Source organism: Excalfactoria chinensis, chromosome 5 (genome assembly GCF_039878825.1).
Source record: "Excalfactoria chinensis isolate bCotChi1 chromosome 5, bCotChi1.hap2, whole genome shotgun sequence".
Taxonomy (NCBI): domain Eukaryota; kingdom Metazoa; phylum Chordata; class Aves; order Galliformes; family Phasianidae; genus Excalfactoria; species Excalfactoria chinensis.
Genome location: NC_092829.1, coordinates 53,692,130 through 53,713,832, shown reverse-complemented (window position 1 = coordinate 53,713,832; position 21,703 = coordinate 53,692,130). Strand labels below are relative to the sequence as shown.

At 42.1% G+C, this 21,703-nt stretch overlaps 1 protein-coding gene across 1 annotated transcript in view; it reads right to left on the bottom strand.

Moving 5' to 3' along the window:
* SPON1 (spondin 1) overlaps nucleotides 1-21,467 on the bottom strand; it is a 168,430-nt gene extending 146,963 nt beyond the window's left edge. Inside the window, exons 1-2 of the mRNA XM_072337217.1 lie at nucleotides 20,945-21,467; nucleotides 15,256-15,362 (exon numbers count right to left, since the gene is read on the bottom strand). Coding sequence (XP_072193318.1) covers nucleotides 15,256-15,362; nucleotides 20,945-21,452 — 615 coding nt within the window. The 5' untranslated portion in view covers nucleotides 21,453-21,467. The remainder of the gene's footprint in view (nucleotides 1-15,255; nucleotides 15,363-20,944) is intronic.
* Nucleotides 21,468-21,703: the final 236 nt, after the last annotated feature.

The window sequence follows — 21,703 nt, the reverse complement described above, 5'->3', positions numbered from 1 at the left end:
AAGGTATCACAAATAATACAAGCTATTCATGGAACACATTTCCCTGTCTGCTTCTGTGCCCTAAGTTTTCTGTAAAGCCTATTTTCACATCACCTCAGGTACCTGTCAGGAAAGTTAAGCCTGCTTGCCGAGAGTTTAGAGGAAATCAAAAGCTTCTGCTTTTTCCCTTCCAGTGAGAGGATTCTGCTTCAGAAAGCCACAGAGCACGCAGTCAGCACTGAAGCCAAACCTTGGCACAACAGGGAGTCCGGCACGCAGGCTTCAGCTCTCTTCTCAAGAAACTGGTAGGCACTCTTTAAACTCTGCCTGAAGTCCACATGGGTTAAGTGCTGTGCCTGAAACATCACAGTGCCAAATGTTAGAAGCGGATCTGTGTGGAACCGTGGTTTTGCCGTCCTGCCTGACACAAAATGCTCAGAAAGGGAACACCACAATGACAATAGTAGCAGCAGGGGGAACAAAACGTAATTTTGTTATTAATGCAGAAACTGATTCTGAAAAACAAACCAACAGAGTAATATAGAATTTTAGAAAAGACATAAAATCCATCATAGCTCTCAAAATTGAAGCTGAGAAAAAGAACTGCAGCAACAGAAACTGAGCTGTATCAAATGACGTGTGTGTATAGATTAACGCTACATAGGGGCTGGCAAACCTTGCAAAATTTAACAAAAGACATTATATTGTGGTTCTTGGTTCCACATTAATTCCAAGAAGGGTACAGTGGTGAAACTGTGGTTTGTTCAGTGCATCACTTAGTTGCTAAACCTGGCACGGCAACACTGCAGTAACGAGGCCTCCTCCTACCAAGAATGCTGAAGAAGTTTGATGCCAGAAGTTTAGATTAGAGGAAAACAGGGGTGACATCTCATGCTGATATTGCTGTCTAGTGTTAAAAAGCCACAAAACATATGCAAAGTGTAAGCAGCTCCAACTTTATAGAGTTGCGTGACTATCTAAGGTAGTACTCCTCCACTCACAGATGTGCACAGTGGCTCTGTGGATACACCAGTTCTATTCTACATCAAGAAATACACTGAATTAAATGTTTGCTTAGTTGTATTTCTGTATTAACACATGAACCACGAATCTTGGCAAGTACTTCAAGCAGATCATTTTTTTATTTTTAAACCGAATTATTATAGACAGATTTTGACAGATCTCATTCTGAGAAGTGTTTGTGCATTTCCAAGACAAATCACACAGAGGCCAGCAAATTCCTCCAAGTACAAGATTATGCTAGCAGGCCCAAGGTGATCATTGCATGCCTGACACCAGGTCCTCTGACGGGCTGGCAGAGCAACACCAGGAAGCCGGAGGAAGAAGCTGAGCACCACCTGCCCACAGCTCCCAACACAACACTACCAGGCTGCATGGAAAACAATTCAGGAGTTACAGAAGAGCTAAAGCTACAGGCAGATTTCAGAGCAAACCTATATATACACAAACATTAGATTAAGTCTGTACCTCCCGGTGTTTCAGTATGTTTTGAAATACAGGCTTTCTTTATGTATGCCAATGTCATTGACATAAACGGAAACTCCAATTAGTAATGCATGCTGTCATCACACCATACACACAGATGACCAGAACATAACAGCTTGGAGAATATGCCCTATGAGGACCAACTAAAGAAACTGGGGCTGTTTAGTCTGCGGAAGAGGAGGCTGAAGAGAGATGTTACTGCTCTCTTCCAATAACTGAAAGGTGATTGCAAGGTAAGCGGGATTGGTCTCTTCTCACTGATGACAGGACAAGGGGAAATGGTCTCAAGTTGTGCCAGGGGAAGTTTAGGTTGGATATCAGGAGAAATCTTCTTTACAGAAAGGGTTGTTAAGCTGTACTGTGTCTGGCCAGGTGGTTTTATGTTTTTGTTGCCTACCTTTATTTTCATTTTTCTCTTTAAATAAAGCATTGAACATAGAGTACATGTGTACTTTATCTGTATTATACATTCATAGGTGGTCCAAGCCAATTCCTCTTTGTTCATCGTGGCCTAGGCAAGTCAAAAGGTTGGATGCCTGTGATTTAAACCTAAACAACATTTGGTGAGGTACACTCCGTTCTTTCTGTGGAAGCTGGCAGTTCCATAACATCTGCACCGCATACAAAGCTGGTTGGTTATTATGTTGGCTTAATACATTTTACAACTAATGTCATTAGACGAGCTGATGAGCATCAGATGAGCTAAAACAAAAAATATGAACATACGTATAATTCTGAGGAGATGGTATACAGGTTTTTTTCACCCTTAACACAAAACCTATACAACCCCTGAGAAAAGGGTTCTGAATTATTGTTTGGAACACTCAAGTGTTTGAAATGGAGATTATTATATAATCTCGCTGTCTAAATATATCATAACCCAATTCTAATTCATGTACATACTTTGGATAACCTTTGTGGATTAGAAACTAGGTTACTGAAAGAATCTCAAAGGAAGCAAAGAAATTTTGCACAGCCAAAAAGAATATGAGACTTATTTGTGCAGCAAATGGAGAAAATATTTCTAATTATCTTAATAATGCCAGGATTTATCCCAACACCTGGGCAGATCTTCTTAACAGGAAGGATTAGTGCAGGGTGGGATCCTATCTTTGGGTTCTTGCTTTATTCTGGCATCTAGGGTTCCCACAATATCATGTACAGAGCGACCAGAGCAAAGAGACCACCTGTAAGAAGCAATCTGCTGCCTTAGCAACCATTTAAAATACTTCCCTGCAGCCTCCAGGGAGCATTCTTCTATCAATTATATAAAATAGGTAGCTAATTTTCATAAGAAAGTGACCTATTGCTCAAAACAGGCCACAGTATTAAGTATTTCTCTATTTTCAGCATTTGTTGCTAATTTATGTCCCTTTTCTGTTTCTCATCTTTGAAAGCAGTAGGTCAGCTTCAGTAGGTTGGAGACAAACAGACTAAACCAAGCACCATCAGGTATAATTAAGTCTCCTATACAAGCAGAGTCAGCTTTACTCATAGGATTGGAATTAAAAAAACTAAATGAGTTCCAGGAGAACAAAACCTTGATGTGTGCCTGACCAATCACAAACACTGGCAATGCCCTAAGTAACCTGTATTTCACCAGTGACTGTAGCAAAATATATAATCATTAAAATTATAGAACAGTAAGTACTAACCCTACTTCTTACGCACTCATTCTTTTAAATGTTTCTTTTGAAAAGAAATGCAGGTCCAAATGAGCTGTGCCCACCCACAAGGACAAAAAAGAGGCAAGAGCAACAACAGTGCCTCAATTCACACAGATGAGAATAATTGGAGCCCAGTTCAATCAGTGAAGTAAACAGAAGCAGAATGAAGGCTTTTCCATTTACACCTACAGCCTACAAATTAGTAAGCAGTCTGCTAAGATGAGCTTGCCAGAGATTGCATAATAACCTAACCCACAGTGACAATGCAGGGAACGAGGGACAAAATGGTAGCTCTATACCAGCAGGGAATTTCCCTTTCTAATTACCAAGCACTATGCAAAGCACTCTCGAAAACTAAACACTGGCTTTTGTGAAACTGGATCAGAAGTTTCTTTGCTATTCTTGCTTTATTTTCATATGAAAATTAACTTTTAATAGACTTGGTTTAACAATAAAAAGTAGCTACATGGAAAAATACAAAGTGTTGTCCAGCAAATATTTGGCAAAATAAATAAATTCCTGGATAGAAAGTCCACCAGGTTGCCAGTAATACCGGCTTCTTGAAACATTCTGTTCACACAGGTACTCAATTCTCTATACAAATTGGAATCATAGAATGGCCTGGGTTGAAGAGGACCACAAAGATCATCCAGTTTCAACCCCTGCCATGTGCAGGGTCGCCAACCACCAGAACAGGTTGCCCATAGCCACATCCAGCCTTGAATGCCTCCAGGGATGAAGCATCCACAACCTCCTTGGGCAACCTGTGCCAGTGCATCACCACCCTCTGTGTGAAAAACTTTCTCCTAATCTCTAACCTAAACATCCCCTGTCTTAGTTTAAAACCATTCCCCCTTGTCCTAACACTAACCACCCTCATCAATAGGCATTCCCCCTCCTGTTTATATGCTCCCTTCAACTATTGGAAGACTGCAATGAGGTTTCCCCAGAACCTTCTCTTCTCCAAGCTAAACAAGCCCAGTTCCCTCAACCTTTCCTCATAGAAAAGGTGCTCCAGCCCTCTGACCATCCTAGTGGCCCTCCAATGGACCCACTCCAAGAGCTCCATGTCATTCCTGTACTGGGGACCCCAGGCCTGGATGCAGTACTGCAGATGGGGCCTCACAAGAGCTGAGTAGAGGAGGACAGTTGCCTCTCCACAAGCACAATTACTCAGAATAGTCAAAAATTATTTGAGAAAGCAGAACTGCATAACTACAGCATCAGGTTAGGCATCATTTTTAGCTGTAACCCTCACTTTGTAGTGGTTGCATACTAAGTCAAGCTCCTGCAAGTCAATCCCAAAATCAGCTAGGATGGAAATACTTGAACACCTTGAGAATCTGCCTAACTCAGCACTGAGACCATATCTATAAGTGCCTGTGCCCATCTCCTGGTAGAAGGCAAGAGCTTTCCCTTATGTTAAGAAATAGCTCAGAACTAAAGGAGCAAGCCAAGGAATGAGAGAGTCAGAGATCACTGTCTCGTGCCCAGACTGAAAGCTACATCTCTTGGCTTCATCTGCTGATCAAAATGACACTCTTGCATAGAAACAGGAGCAATTCTGTCAGAGAACAACTCAGCAGATGAGAAATCAGCAATAAAAGCATGGCTCTTCTCACAGCAGAGATGACAGCAGTCACATATTCCCCACAGAATGAGATGCAGGGGGCAGGCTGGGAGCAGTGTGAACAGAAAGGGTGCCAGAAAGCAGACAACTGAGAGTAAGCCTCACTGGGACAATACCTCTGGAAGCCCTTCAGTAACCAGTCAGTTAGAGGACAAGTACTGAGAACCTCTCTGGCAGGACCTGGCGTTAATGGAAAGAAATACCTTTCAGGTGATCATCAGCAAAGTTTGAGGGGACATAAAACACTCGGAGAGAATCAGGATGAGGAGTGACAGACCGGGAGAAATCCTAATGTGAGAACTCAGTCCATTTGTCCAAAGGTGTTCTCCCATATAAGTACTTTTGATCGCTGACATCTTTAACATCCCAGTCTTCACAGACCAGAGAGAAAAAAGGTCACTTCACTCTGAAGCAATCCAGCACTGTGCTGGCAAAAGACTGGATGAGGAGCTCCTAGAGTTCTGCAACAGTGAATCTGGGAGGAAAAGTGGTGTTATATGGCTTTTTGGTCTCAGTTTCCAAACAGTCTAAACACATGCAAGGAAAGGCGACATCATAACGATGCATTCCAGCCTTAAAGCTTTTAAAGAAACAAAGCCAAAGAAAAAGAAGAATCCTAATCAGAAATGTCTGCAGAGTCTCTTAAGTAAATACTAGCACTGAAGCAAAATGTTCAATGCGTTTAAAATGAAAAGGTAAGATTTAGAAAAGAATCTACAATTCCTTGCCTATCATTCCAAGGATATCTGTGTAAATATGTGCTCATGACTGCACTAAGTGAAACAACAAAACACATCTATGAAAGTATATTAGGACAAAGCACTGAAAAACAGACATGGTGAATGAATCAAAATATATTGTCAGTTCCCTTAACAGATTTTGTATCACTGTGGCTGTAAGACAAAATACCAACGTTGTCCATCACCTCCTGGATCTTATATCCTGTGGTACATGAAGAGGCATTCAGGGACACAGTCTACACCACTGATGTAAAGTAAATACACTGTGATCAGATGACTAATGATCCTGGGTTGTTAGGTCATGAGAAAGAGCTATCACAGATAGAGAAAATAATCAATTACAACTGTTCAGGACAGCAATGGAAGTTGAAATAGTATCCCTCTGCAAACAGTGAGAGACTACTACCAACACCAGAAAGGGAACAGTTGCAAATGAGGAAGACTAACTGTCAGGGTAGATTGCTTCTAGGTCTGAGAAGGGCACACATGCAGGCTGGAACAATGAAAGCTAAATATATTGTCACTTTGGTAACATAAAATTACCTTCTGAATTCACAAAGCAATTCTCAAGACAAATGGCACAGCAAAATAAATTCAGTCTGGCAGCAATGAATTCAGCAAACGGGTGTGATGAGAACTGACTTTCCTCACAACTTTGAAGACTGGAGAACTGAAGATGTCCAATATTGTCTGAAGAGTAGCTGAAGGATTTTCTCTCTAGCCACCACTCATGAACCATAGGCAGACAAATTCCTAAACTTAAAAATGTCATTGCTTCACCTCTCTGATGACACTCAAAAACATTAAGGGGAAAAAAAGTTCCAAACAAACAATGTCCACCATTTCAATTTAACTGGTTGACTTTCTACTGGTGTTATGTGTTCCTTCCTCAAAAATACACAAGTCTGAAGGTAGGATTTTCTTTAAGTAGTGGAAAAGTTCTTATAGCCTGGAGAAACACTGAAGTTGAGCCTCAGACTCTACCATCATTTCCACCTCCACCCCTTCTACACATCCCAGAGGACCTCACAGTCAAGAGAGGGAAATACATCACGGAAGTGATGCTGTCTCTCTCTCTCACTGCCTGGCAGCAGGTGTGGGTGTGCTTCCAAGCCGTGCGCCTTCAATTTCAAAGTAGGCTTCTTGGTCTTTAGAAAACCCTCTCTTATTTCACTTGATTTATTAGCCTCACTTTCAATTAGACTGTATTATATTGTGTTATCTTGCATTCCGGTATCATATTTAGTAAAATAAATTTTCCTCCTTAGATAGTTGCTGCCGCTGTTTGTTTCCTTGAGCCCAGCTCCCATCTCCCTCCCCCCTTCCCCTTCCCATTTTTTGGGGTCAGGGGGTCCATGGACCTACTGCCCCCCGTCACGGACATAAGTTGATCTAGATAACTCCGTGACAGGAATACCTGTAACTTGATGTCACGTGTAAGTGCCATAAACAGACATTTGCTCTAAGGTCATGCTCATTGAAACTGTCACACTGAAGGTCTTCTGACGCTGGAGAATGGTAAATAGATCAGAGGTAATTTATAGTGCATTTAAAGAAGGATAAAAGCTGAGGAGGTAACAGTGGTGATATAGCTCAGAACCACAAAGAACCTGAAGTAATTGGTGAGAGCCCTACCTTAAGCTCTAATAATATTAAGCTATAATAATAATGAGACCAAAAGGGAAATACAGGAAGGAATACCTGATGGTAACATTAGGAGTGAAGAAAGAGATGCTCAAGTTTCAACTAAGCCAAAGCCTAGGTACAGGTAAAGCTATAAACCATGATATTTATCCCACATAAAGCTTTTGCCATAGAGTTAAGTGCTTCTGGTGCACACGGTTGCTATCTAAAGAAAGACCGACACTGTAATAATGATCTACTAGGTAGAAAGTGATACTTAACACACATTCCTTTAAAGTCACTGTGATGGCTACATTCTCTTCAGCAGTGCTTAGTGGATATTAAATTTCCACTGACTGACAAAAGAGATCTGCACTCCCAGAGCTGGACCTCAATCGTCTGATGAATCCATTCAGGGAACCTTTGGGAACCAGAAGGTTTGGAGCTAATCGAAGGGACAGAATAATCTAGTTATTCTTTTTACAAGAGTTTTAGGCATGGAACTCTGATACATTACTGTGATGCAGTCTGGCACTGCAGAAGTAGACTGTGTACAAGTGGCAGACTGCAAGACAGGGCAGAAGTTAGACCTGAGACAACATAATTCTGATAAGCCTTGGATCTGAAAAAGAGTCTGGAGTTTTAGCTGATGTATCTCAAGATGCACACGTTTCCTGATTTTAATATAGGGCTGTTTTGTTTCCTGGGGAGAAGGTAGGGGTGGGTTTTTGGTGTGTGTTTTTCTTGAAAGCACAACTCGAAACATCAACAAATGGAATATTGATTTAGGCACAGCCCTTTGCTAGAAAAAATATAAGCTCTTACTGTGACAATCACCATTTGAAGCCGCTTTCAAGGAAGAGCATTACCTCACCAAGCAAAAAAGGAAAAATGAAACAAAAAAAGATGAAAAAAGAATAAGATTAAATTAAACAAGGAAAGAATGACATGTCTAGAAGCTAGATTATCCATGGCCAAAGGGACAGGAAGAGGGCAAGAAAAGGGGGGGAAAGCAAAAAAAAAAGAAGAAAAAAAAAAGGCAAATAAATCAGAAGTAATAATTTAAGGATTTAAAATTGGTGGAGATTCAGCAAAATATCCCTTGTGAAAAACAGTCCAGTATAGTTAAAATGAGGCTGCCTGAGGGGAAATCAGACACTGCCTTCCATCAGCATGAGCAAGCCCTTCCAAAGGCTGGCAGGACTGGGAAGAGGTCTTCTGGTTTTCATAATCAAGACAGGAATACTTCACAATATTTAGGCATACTTTTATATATGAATTCATTGATAATACCCTTAACTCAGATTGATTTCATATGCCTGCATGGAAGAACATATACCTCTCACTACAGACTGCACACAACTGTTCTGTATGTGCTGGCACCTGGGTAGTGCTGTTACTGTTGTCATCTGTTCATATCTCCAGATATTGCAATGCATTGCTACAAATAAGAGTACCTGCATCCAGGCAAGTCTTGAAAACCTCCAGGGTTGGAGATCACACCATCTATAAGCCATCTGTGATACTGCCTGCCTATCATCACTGAGAAAAGGTTTTTCTTGATATCAAGTCCTACCCTGCCTTGTTTCAGCTTGTACCTGTTGACTCTTATTCTCTCAGAACCCAAGGTGGAAGAGTTCATATAAATCCCAGCAAGCTTTCAGCAGAAAGTCTCTTTTTCTATTCAGCAATAAACCAGCAAGCTACAGGAAAACATTCAGAGTTGACATAAGCAAGTTGTCAACAAAAAAGTTCATTTTTTTTCCTCTTAATAAATGTTAGCTAGTACTTCAAGCATCCACTGTAGTCAGACATAATATTTACAGCCTTCTTACGTTTTCTGGCTTTAGCTGTGCCTTTGTATGGCTTCAGTAATCAGTTCTAAAAGACACGGCAACTACGCATACAATGATTTGAAGAAACTCCTGCGGTATAACAAGCTGGTATATAGTACAAGCAAAAAAATGGCTGATTGAACATGAAAAGATCTCATTTAAACACAAGCTCAAACCAGAAGAAACAAAATAAAAGTAAATGAAGAGTCAAAAAAATAAAAAGCAAACCCAAAATGTGCTTAGAACCTAATTTGCTTTTTCTATAGTGTCATAAGCAGCAAATAATAACTACCACAGAGCTGTTCCCCTTCCAAAAGTTCCCAGAGCTCATCACTCTTGTTTCATACAATAATCTTTTACTGTCTGAAGCAATAGAGCTTTTAACCAAAACCTTGCCAATAAGTGTTTCATGTCTACTTCTTCCGGTGTACTGGAGATTTTGGTATGTAATCTTATTCCAAGTGTTTGTTCGCATTTTCTCAGTGCTTCTGGCAGATGTATTTTATTTTTTAAGCTCAATTTTAATCACTGAGTATCACAACGTGGAAGTCAGGGAGCTCTAGAAAACACGTGAAAGTTTTCCACCAAGGATAATCAATTTCATCCTACACACAATGGCAATCAAAGCCTATTTTACCATTGAATTTGCCTAGAATAACGTGCACAATGATTCTTGTATAATAATTCCAAGGCAAGTCTGGATTTAGCAGAAATCCAGGAATACTCTGGCAAATACAAAAGACCAAGAGGCTTAAATATGACATTTAATTTTACAGATTCAAAATTCATCCCTCCTTCTCAGTCTCCAAATCATATACGTGGCATACCCCAATTCTCTCATCTTTAACACTTCTGTAATAGCATCAGATCATGAATTGACTGTAAACAGCCGTTTCACACTGATTTATCATCTACTGATGACAGAACTACTGATCAAGACTTCAGAAAGAGAATTTTCATGTAGGGGTTTGGATGCAACTGCACGCACACACACCTTTTGGGGAGCAGGGTGGTACAGCATCTGTCTCTCTTTGGAAAGCCAGCACGCACAGCTCTGCATTCCTCTCTGATAAATGTAAGCTAGGTTCACATGCTGTGGAGATGTAATTACTAGGTTTAAAGCTGCAGGGAAACAAATAGTGTCCATCCTTTTCTTACCTCCTTTCACTTCATCTGTCACTTGAGGACTATATTTCCTACCTGTAAATTCTCAACCCTCCTCCACAAAAATATCAAAGAGATTATAGTTTTAACTAGAGGGGAACATTATGTTCTCACTGAGTGCTGTGAGGAAGCTTGACCGAGAAACTTAAACTACACAGTTTCACTATGAACTGGAAATCAATATCACAATTGGCAAACCACTGGATGATTATTTCACATCAAATCAGAGTAACCATTTATTATTTCTATATGCCCATAGGCAGCATGACGACTGACTCTGGTCCAGCAAGAAGATGCTGGGAAAGGGGAGGTACAGATGCAAACAGGAGCAAAACACTAGGCAAGTCCCGATCAAAACTGCATTGTCCCATCCATTGCAGAATAAGCCATTCACTTGTTGCCTGATAAGGCTTGCTTTTCTAAGAGCTTCATAAAAATACCTTCTAAGCTGAAAGCTTCAGTAAACCCATCAGTCAGCAAAACAGCATCAAAAGAAATGGTCTCCAATCAGCAAACAAAGGCAATGTTTAGGGCAGTTCCAGAATAACCAAAGAGAAGGATGACTTAGGCTCCTAGTGGGCTTTTGTCCTTACTTATCTACTACTACTCCAAGTTTCTTCCTTACAAGTTTTCTGCTTTAGCAGACACACCTAATTATTATAAACATCAATTCATTTTTTTTAAGCAAAACCTTGACCTTGCTCCTGTTCTTACATTGGTTTTTCCACTACTGGATGGTAAACTTAGGTGACCTAAACTAAGAACTTCCTGACCCACTCTAAAGCAAATAAAGTGAAACCCACTTGTTTTCTTAGCAGAGTAAAGGACAGCTTCAGGCACCCTACTCTGATGAAACATTCAGTAGTAAAATATCACAAAAACAGCACACACAGTATAAGAATCTAAAGGCTGATTTGACCAAAACAAGACAGAGAAATGTCTAGTTTGAGTCCATATGACTCAGTTTATCCGCACACATGAGAAAAGCACATCACATTCACACACAACTGACTGCTTCGCTATTGAACAAGTATTTATAAACCTCATAAACAGCAACAACTTTTGGAAGAATGCTGAGCACACTGGAGGACAGCACTGCAGTTGAGAATTTCCTTGATAAATTAAAAATGCAGTCAAGGTGAAACTGGGAAAGACAAATACAAAGATCCACACTGTGAAGGACTGAAATAGATAGGCATAAATGACAAACAACCATGTAGGTAGCAGTATGTGCAAGAAAGGGCTTTGAAATTCATTACAGACCTCCTGGACAATAGCAAAATGCTCCCACACAATACAGGTAAGTTGTGTACATGTAGAAAAATCATCACAAAGAGAACACAATTATGATATTCTCAAAGGACTGTCATGCCTGAATTCTATACGGTTGTGTACTAGGGGCTCAAAGTGACTAACTGTACAGTTCTGGGCAATGCAAATAAGGCTAAACTTGTATCTTGACAACCTAAAAGGCAAAACTGAATAAAGATGCTCAACAAGGAAAAATATGTCAGTTTTAATAAAATACAAGTGGAAAGCGTAAAGAATTGGGGAGAGATGAAGAAAAACTTCAAAGTAACTGTCTTAAGAAATAGCAAGAAAGTTCTTAATTCTGGAGGACTGTCTAATAAGAAAACAAACTGACCACTATTATAGAAGACCCAGTTTAGACATCAGGAAAAAGTTTTATATAGTTTTTCTTGAATTTCTCAAAATATATCAAAGGGTTTCAATATTTGAGGTGATTATGAATCTCTTGTTACTGTTGAACACTTCTTGAAAACATTCAGAAAACACCCCCAAGGATTTCCTTGGAGCATTTATTTTTCCTTTGAGAAGGAGGATGGATGAAATGTGATTCAGGTCTAGATTTCTATTCATCTATGTTATTTGCCAAACAAAACCTACTAGCTGCATATACATGTTGATTAATGTAGCCTATATAGATACTGTTCTACAGCCTATCAGTTTGATTGCTGCCTTTGAGTAGAACATGCCTTCCAATTGCTTTCCAACAGTCTGAAGACTGTTGCTCATCATTACAAAGCAGGATCAGCACTCTGCTCAACAACAGTTGGGAACAGCTCTTGCAAAGAGACCAGTGGGACATAGCATCCCAAGCTTTCAGTATGCTACACTGCACCCCTGAGCTGTACAATTACCATTTGCATAAGTAAGTGCTGTGTTATTACATTCTAGTACATCTGCAGCCGAATTTGGCATCTTTAGCCCCCCAGTTATATTTAATGTAAAGTATGTTTGTGGGAAGTGACATGATTTATGTTAAGCACAAATTGTACACAGGGTGTGCTGCAAGAAACAAAGAAAAACAGTTTGGTCACATTGGTAAAGAACCAATAGTAACACATCAGATCTAAAATCTTAATTTTCTCAGTGAAAAACCGATTTAGAACAACGGAGTACAAACTGCAGTTCTGTAATGGTCTCTACTCTGTGACAAGTACAAAAGTAACAAAAAACAGTACAGGAGAAAAATACCTGCCCAACCAAGAATTTTAACAGCTGTGCTATTTACAGGATCAAGACCCAGCAGCTTAATGATTAATGAAGACTGACCATACCTGCTGACTCGCAGTCAAGGCAAAAGTAAATGAGCCATGAGAAGGTTGCAAGAGAGCAAAGCTGCTGGGTAAACTCACAGCAGGCTGTCACAGCACATTCATCCTTCACAAGGGACTGCAGAGCAAAACCTACTGCATCACGACTATGACCCCAAAACCCATGAGTACAATGACTCTATAAGCTGCAGAGATACTAGTCCTTACTCAACACCTTCCTGCCCAAGCACATGCTTCTCTATTTTGAAGCATTACACATGTTGCTCAGTTCAACCTTTAAACCAAAAGGCCCCATGGGACCCTCACCTGAGCACAGCTTCTGGCTCGGGTTTTGCCCACAGAGGTCAGCCGTAACCCATATCTCATGACTGAAAAGTGGTACTGACAGGCTTGAAAATACGGTGGTTTATGCTCACTGAGGGAAAAAAAAAAAAAAAAAAAAAAAAAAAAAAAGTGTGTTGTTTGTCAACCTCAGGTTCCTTCTATCATGGCTACATTACAAAGACTTGATAATGTCAGAGAAGCACTTCGCCTCATGCAATGCGTTTTATGTTGTTTCCATGTTGTGATTATTATCGCCCTCGTGGTGAGAAGGGTTTATGCCAGTAGTCCACAAGTAGCATCTAGTCTTTTGCCACTACCTAAGAATTTTCTCTGAGTTCTGTTCCATTAGCTCATTCACACAATAACATATTCTTCATTGGAGCTCTGCAAGTGGCATGCCTGTGATTGTACACTGTTTTTTCTTACTCTGCAAACTAACTTAGGAACCACTAAGATCTTCATACTGCAACGCAAACAGTGCAAACCTTTGTAATAAGCTTCCTTTCTTCCTCTCTAGTTACTAGTATGTAGCTACCTTACAAGAGATATCAGTATTTAACAATAACACAAGCTTTTCATGGGATAATTGAATAAAAATCTTAAATCTGCATGAGCACAGGCAGGACTGGCAGGATGTGAATGAGCTTCAGTTAGTTGTGCTGATGTGGGATGAGCACAATGAGAACTGCTTGCACCACTGGAATACAAATTCAGTTATGCATAAAATCTGAAGCTCTACCTGCCAATTAGAATACTGACTTCAGATTGCAATTGATACAACAAAACTAATTAAACAACCCTTTCTCTGCTGAGATCCATCTGACATCTTATTTATTGTGTGTAGAATTCCCATTGTTTCCCACTCTGCCCCAGCAAAGCTTAGTGAGTTTCTCCCTTTAAATTCGATATACACCTAGCCACAAGGGACAAACTCAGGCCAAGTTCTTCCCGTTAGTCATGCTGTAGAGACATTAACAACTGAAATAGAGAAAGCATTGGTGACAAGTTCATTATAAAACTTATGCAGCAGACCATCTTTATTTCTTACTATCAGATGATACTTGAATGTTACTTTACTTTTTAAAGAAAAATCCATATCGAACAAATTTTTCTGAAACAGCATTAAGAAATACTTAATTTTAAGGAAAGCAGAGTTCTTCCAACATTAAGTGTAGTCTTATTTATTCCAGATTTTCTTAGGAAATGTATCAAAACTACAAAAAGACCTCAAGGCAAACTGGGCAAGGAAAAAAAGAACAAACAAATCCACACTGAGTTTGCACATTGTATTTGCTATAAATAAAAACCAATACCATTTAAGAAAAGATGGCAGTATGAAGGTCATTTTTACCCCTTCGTAGCTCTGACTAAAAACTTTTGAGTATTTTTTTTCAGAAAATAGAGATGCTTCTTAGCGGCAAGTGATTTATAAACAAAATATATCATGATTAAAACGAATGTCAGTATGATTACCCATCCTTTAAACTACAATCAGTGTAACGAACTGTGTTTATAAATTTGGAAAGTCAAACAGCAACCAATATCTCATTTGAGAATCTTGGGCAACAACGAACCTACCCAATTTCTATCAGATTTCATAAAAATATGACATGTAGTCTCAATTTCCAGAATTCTCATGCAACGTGATTTTGAAATAGCTTGAAATACTATTTTGTGAATCACTGCTCCAGATTCTTGACTTTCTTGATAATGATAAACAACATTCCATCCCACTGAATGCATTCATCAAGTAAAGATTTACCAAGCATCAATAAAACAGCAGAACCTAATTTATGACTGATAAAACAGTCGTTACAGCTGCAGCAAGTACACATCTCCATTGAGTAATGTACATTTGAATGGACAGGGATTTCTAAGCATGGAAATTCAGAAAGCAAAACATGAATAAAGCAAATTACTTATTCACTTTGGATAACAATTCAGGTGTCTCAGGCTCTAGTTCAAATAATTAATGCACATGTTCAACTGTATAAAAAAGAGAGGGAAAGAAAGATGAAGTAAAAATACCAAAGCCACAACCTCTTAAAGTGATTACATGGCATATAAAGCATGTAAAACGGTTCTCATGTCAGCATCCACAAATATTTATGCTTACTTCCGCACATTCTTCATCTTCTTGTGCAAGTAATACCACCCCTGGAGCCCAGCATGAAGGGAAACAGACTCCTAGAGGGAAAGATCTCTCACCTGAAAAGTTCCTGCATGGTCTTCCTCTTTATCACCTTCTTTTCCTTCCTTCAGAGCAATCAAAGTGAATCCTCGAAAGTAGGCAGGAGTGGCGGCAGAAAGCGTCACTGACATACAAAAAACAGAGAAAGCACACTATTAATTGTGAAATCCGTCGTGTGCTTATCGTTTCACAGGTCAGCATGAAACATGCCTGAGTTAAGTTGCTATTAACGAAAGCTAAAGCACTAACAACATGGAGCAGAGCCAGCCAGAATACAAAAAAGTTCAGTCCAAGTTTCCACATAAACAGGAAAGCACCACCAGAATACTGGTGTGTCATCTCAGCTATTTTGATCTTGCCCCTTTTCTTTCCCCTAAACAAACAGCTTATCTGCTCAGCTCTACAGGAGATTGCTTTGTGGTGTTGTTGTAAAGGATTTTGTTGTTGTTTTGTTTAGTTTTATGCGAAGGAACACCTCCTAAAACGTTTGGCTTCAGCTTTTGTCCTGCTCTGAGCCCAAAGATCAAGGCATTAGAGCATGGAAAGTGTCTCACTACAAAGAAGACTGACCACACTGCCCACCCAAGCCCAGCTAGACTCAGCACGGCATTCCAGCCGACGGAGCTGCTTAGCTCTATGACTAGCCTTCCTCTTCCTTAACCCTCAGGGCAGAACAGGATATCAAGTTAAACTCCTGGGTAAAGTAATGATTGTGCTGATAGCTCGGGTACCCAAAGCATCCTGCATCTCAGCAAAACACCCTTCTCCACACTCCAGTCCACCATTTCCACCAGCACCTAAATTTCACCCAGGAGACACTACCTGAGTTAAAGGCTCATATATATATATATATAATACATTATATATATAATATAATATATATAATACATTATATATATAATATAATATATATAATACATTATATATATAATATAATATATATATATATACACACACACTCTTCTGAATGCTATATAGAAAAGGGATTGGGGTAGAATTTTGAGGGGTCATTTTATAGGAATCCTAGTCAGAAACAGAGACACAATCTTAGGAGAAAACTGTTTGAATTAAAGGGAAATGGTCAGAAAATCTGACTACGAAAACTTCGAAGTAACTTGCACTTCAAGCGCGATGCAGACAGCGCTGCTTGCAGAACACAGTTGTCATTCTCTAACCCTGACTGGCACAATGAAAACGAAAGACCACCCACAGCTTTCACAAGCAAACCACAACTGCCAGCGCTGCTTTTCTGAAGAGCATTCAGGAGAGAATACTCTGCACACAAACAGGGCGAGGAGCCCGAATGCCATTCAGAGTTCATACGGAATACGCAGACACCTTTCTGATCTAGATATTCAGTAGCAGATAAATACTAAACAGGTTATTTTGAGGTTTCTAGCATTAAGTAGCTGTATCTGGGTCCAGGTCCCTCCCATGTTGCTTGTGCAGACATATGGTTTTTCTGACCACCTGTGAAGACTGGCTCGGAGAGATGTACGAAAGGTTAAAAATTGCAAGAGCAGTGTTGAGACCATGTAGAGTTCCTGCTTAATTTGTGAACATCTGTACGAATATAAGAAATTGATGGATATAACAGCAAGCCCCCCAGCTCTCTTGATTTCCTATGTACTTTTTCTGTTCGTTCCATGGAGTCTTATTGAGAGGTTAAACATCATCGCCTCTTAGGAGAAAGAAACATCATATGTACAGGAAACCAGTGGCACCATAACAGGGCTGAAGTTTCCAATTACATTTCTAAACATTGCTTCAATCTACTAATGCACTACTAATTAGCACTATTAGCCCAGCTTTGCCAACATTCACAGCCCCATCTGAATGGAAATCCTGGCCAGATGCAGTAACTGAGAAGAGCACTGCTGCACTCAGTGAGGATGAACCCACCGCATCCTCTTGGACACTGGTTTTAGGAACTAATTGCCATGAAGGTCTTTTACATGCAACAACTTTTTCCATATATTACATGCAATTCGAAAGTCTGAATCACTATGAGTAAAAGGTTACACCAGAAATACTTAAATGCTTATGTAAGGAAACAGAGGATCCAGCTGTGAATTGACTCAACAGTTTTCACTGCCTTCCTCACAGCTTCACAGCTTGGACCAAACAGTTCCCAAAATCCTGAAGAAAACATGTACCTATAAAACAGTGGACACAAAAACACTATAAAAGCTATCAGCAACAAAAAAAAAAAAAAAAAAAAAAAAAAAAAAAAAAAAAAAAAAAAAAGAGGACAAGAATTCCAAAGCCTGACTCATACTGTTTGAATGCCTGGGGTTAGCAGTACTCATGCTGCGGTTACACAGTTGCTTTAACCCAGAATAAATCTGTGCTTCGACCGACACAAATGGTACAGCCCTTCCCCCTGCACACCCAGCTGAAGCAGGGCATGCACCCAGCTATGCAGTAAGACCCCATGCTCCGGGAATGGGGGCACAGGAATGGGGACCGTGGAGCAGAGGGGCTTCCAGGGTCTTCAGGTATCCCTGAGCTGGGTTGGGCCAACACTGGCATCCAGTCTGGCTTAAAGCAGTTCTGCTGGTTGCCCAAGCCCAGCGGTGCAGGGATACCTGCCCTTACTGGCTGTGGAGCGCTCGTGCTAGCAGGCAAACAGCAGCTTGTTTTGCACTCGGAGCTGCCGGACCGCAGCCGGTTTTCACAAGAGATAGCGGCACCGCGTTGCACAAGAGCTGAAATTCCTCCTCGGGCTGAACTCCGTTTGTGCCATTTGAAAGAGCAGCTGAGAATCCCTCCCACAGCGCTTACGTTCATTAGCGCTCACCGAACAATGAGAACTTCCCGTAACGATCCCTTAAACCTCAGAGTTAAGGACTGCACTTTAAAGGGACCAGATCCTTTTGTCTGTCTCCATCTCTGTCCCCGCCTACTCCCAGCCCCCGGCAGATCCCCAGTTCCCTCACACCGTGCACACACACTCGATGCTCTTCCCCCATGCCCCCAGCCAGCAGAGGGTTGCTCAGAGCCCCTGGGTTTGGGGCAGCACACCAACCCCCACACCTGCTCTGCAGTGCGCTGCATAAGCCAGATGAACAGATACCAGCCAATGCAGGTACGCTTCTAATATTTACTTCTATCTGCAACTTGAGACACCTGAAAAGCACTCAGACATATACACGGGGCTGGTTGAAGAAAAGACAGATAGCACATTGGGCAGAAGGAATATATAGAAAGAATAAGACCCACAACGTTCCTTAGGGGTACAGGGAAAGATCACTTGTAGGCTATGCCCCAAACATGATTCTAGGAACTTGTCAGGTCACCATCCTTGGGAGCAGAAGCCACAAGGTCCATCACTCTCATCTTGCAAATGAGGGAGAAGGATGTCTCCTCAGCCTACTGCTGCCTTGTTCCACATCACCTTTGACAGCAGCAAGTGTCCTTATGTCTGCTTGCTGCTACCTGTTTTTGGGGTCCACAGGAGCTGCACACATAAGTAGAAATGACTGCAAGCTCAGGACCGTTTTCTACTCCTAGTGCTCCACTGAGATGAAGAGCAAGATTCCAGCACGCCCAGACAGACCCCTGCTGATCTAAAGGTGAGTAACCACAGGAAGGCTATTGAAGCTTTCCTAAAGACAACATGGAACACAGTGATCCATGGTCTCCTGTATCCTACTGCACCACCACGTCAACCCACAGCCCATGGATGCCCCTGTGCCACCCGTTTGGTGGAGCATGTGATTCATCCACAGAGCTCATTCCTCCATTATATCCACCCTGCAGAAATCCTGGTTTATTCTGGGAGCCCACTAGGGAATGTGCCAAGGATCCAGATTGCATTAGATCAGACAGGGGCCATGGAATCAGGCAGATCTGGCTCCAACTCAGCTGAGGTTGTATGAATCTTCTACAGTGTAGTATATCAAGTTATGTACAGCTAAAACCATCACAGGTGTGCTATAGTGGCACATTTTGTTTGATTTTCTAACCCTTGGATAAAACAGCAGTACAGCATGAGTTGTACTACAGAACAAGCTCTTAAAACTTTCTGTAAGTCAATTTTAGTTATTGCCACGAGTAACATATATTACAGCAACATTTACTTACATTCTTCCAACCATTCAGAGAGCATCCATGAATGGGACACTGCAACGGACTAATGTGATTACTGTATTGAACAGCCTCCTAACATCAAGACCTAATACACCCACACCATTAGTCCTGCCAAGTCACCTGGGACTTCCCTCACCCCTACATTCCCATGGAATAGAAAACTCTTTGGCAGGCAAATGAAAATATCCAGGAATGCTTTCACAGATGTACGTTCTCAGGCTTCCCAAGAACACAAACGCATCTGTCACTGTCAGAGAACTTGTCACCTATTTCATCCTGCTTGCTAGATACATCCAGGTGACATGCAGCGTGGAGTCTTTCAGACTCAGGGACTAACCCTAATGCCTGGAGCAGTTAACTGGGTGGTGGGAAACTCATGTTTTCTCGCAGCACATTAAGATATATCAGTTATTAAGGAAAAACAAATATATACATATATATACACATATATATATATGCGTATATATATATGAATTGCAAATTACACAAATTTGCAGCCTAATACTCCAAACAGGCTCATCAATGCAGCAGATATTTGCTCCATTCTTTAAGAGAACACGACGCTTATGCCACGCATACGCTTTTCTCTCCCTATCTGTACTAGACTCCCATGTCCGTGCAATGGGAAAACACTGCTCTTAACAGTGACTCTAAGGAAGGTCAGGAGAAATGCTTAGAAGAAACTCTCAAGACCCAGTTTCCAAAGTGATAATTTCCCCATGAAACCATTCATTTTGCCCATAAAAGAGACAGACTATGGTACATAAAAAGCTCCGATCTCCTCCTAGAGTACTTTAAAACATGCAGTTAAAAGAGTATTCCAAGAAGGTTTGTTTCCAAAGGGGTTATATGCAGAGACAGGAAAAGTGGCTAAAACCTGCCTTTATTCTACTAATTAGAAGAATATGCTGAAGTGTGCTTTGGAAGTTAATTTCAAGCACCGTACGTGAAATGCTCAGCAGAAAATGAGTGTCTCCATCTCTTTTTTAGAGTGGTCATCAGCAGAGTCTCCCCTGCCTCTTTCCTGTTTGAGCCATCTGTTCATTTCTCCAGGAAAATAAAAATGGTGTGGGGGGCGGGGGGGATAAACAGAAGTGGAAAATGTGGGAAGCTGGCAGCACGCTGCATCACTGTTTGCCCATATGCTAACTCATTATATTCACATTTCAGGGCAAGAACAACCAGCTCCAAGTTCCCTCTCCTTTCTGCTGGATGGTGAAGCTTCCCCTTGCTACACTGCATTTGCAGGGGTAGAAAGAAATGCAACAGAAGCAGGCGAGAGGGGGAAGAGCTTGTTTTGTATCCCATCAACTTGTAACACTGCACTAGAGCAGAGCCGGCAGAGAGAATTCATAAAAGAAAGGAAATTCTTCCTGATATCGAGTTGGTGCTTGGGAGAGAAAGCGATGCTGTGAAACACAACTCGCTCTCACTTGTCATCAAAGCATCCCCAATAAAGTAACGCGTGGGAGCACGTTACCCTGCCTGAGCCCACGCAGTCGCACGCCGGGAGGGATGGGGAGCTGACAGGCAGGGACTCGCCGTAGTTTCGCGGACACTTGTCCAGCCCAGCCCGTTCCCGCTGCTATCAGAAGGAGGGGACGGCCAACTTACCGCGGTAACTGTTTCCAGGCTTGTAGAATTCCGGATCGCCCTCCACCCTCAGGCTAAATTCATTGTACCCTTCCCTCCTGGTGCCCTGGGCTCTCAGGATCCGGCTGCAGTAGCCCTCGGATTTAGCGGCTTTCTCCAGGGTCTCGTCGGAGAAGCCCCTCGCCACCAATGGGAAGGTCAGCGCCAGCAGCCGCAGGGCCAGGGGCCGCAGCCGCGCTGCCATCCTCGGCGCCCGCACAGCTCGGGCAGCGCCGGGCGGCCCGGGGGAGGCTGCGGCGCGGAGAGGGGAGGGGAGAGGCGGGGAGGGGGACAGCGCGGGAGGAGGCAGGCGGGGACGGAGGGAGGGAGAGAGGGAGGGAAGGAGGAGGGCGGGAGCACGGAGCCGACTCTCGCCCAGGTCCCGACGAAGCGCTGCCTCCGCACGGCCGTCCGGGACTGCGGGAGCCGAGCGCAAGATGGGACGGAGCGGGGCGGAGCGCATCGCCCCACGGCCGCCACCGCCGCTCATCGCAGCGACCGTGGGAACGCGGCGACCGGCAGCGGCGTGCTGACTTCTACAGGGAGCGGAGAGCCGCAGCGACCGCTAGGCGACCGAGCCACATCCACGAGAGAAGTTGACGGCAGAAGTGAGCCCAACCCCCGGGGCAGCGCTGCACGGGGCAGAGGCTCTGCGGCACCCGAATGTCTCGAGATGCCCGAAGGGCACAAACCCACCCAGCCTCAGCCCTTGCTCTCTGCCGAGGGGATGCGGGGTCCGAC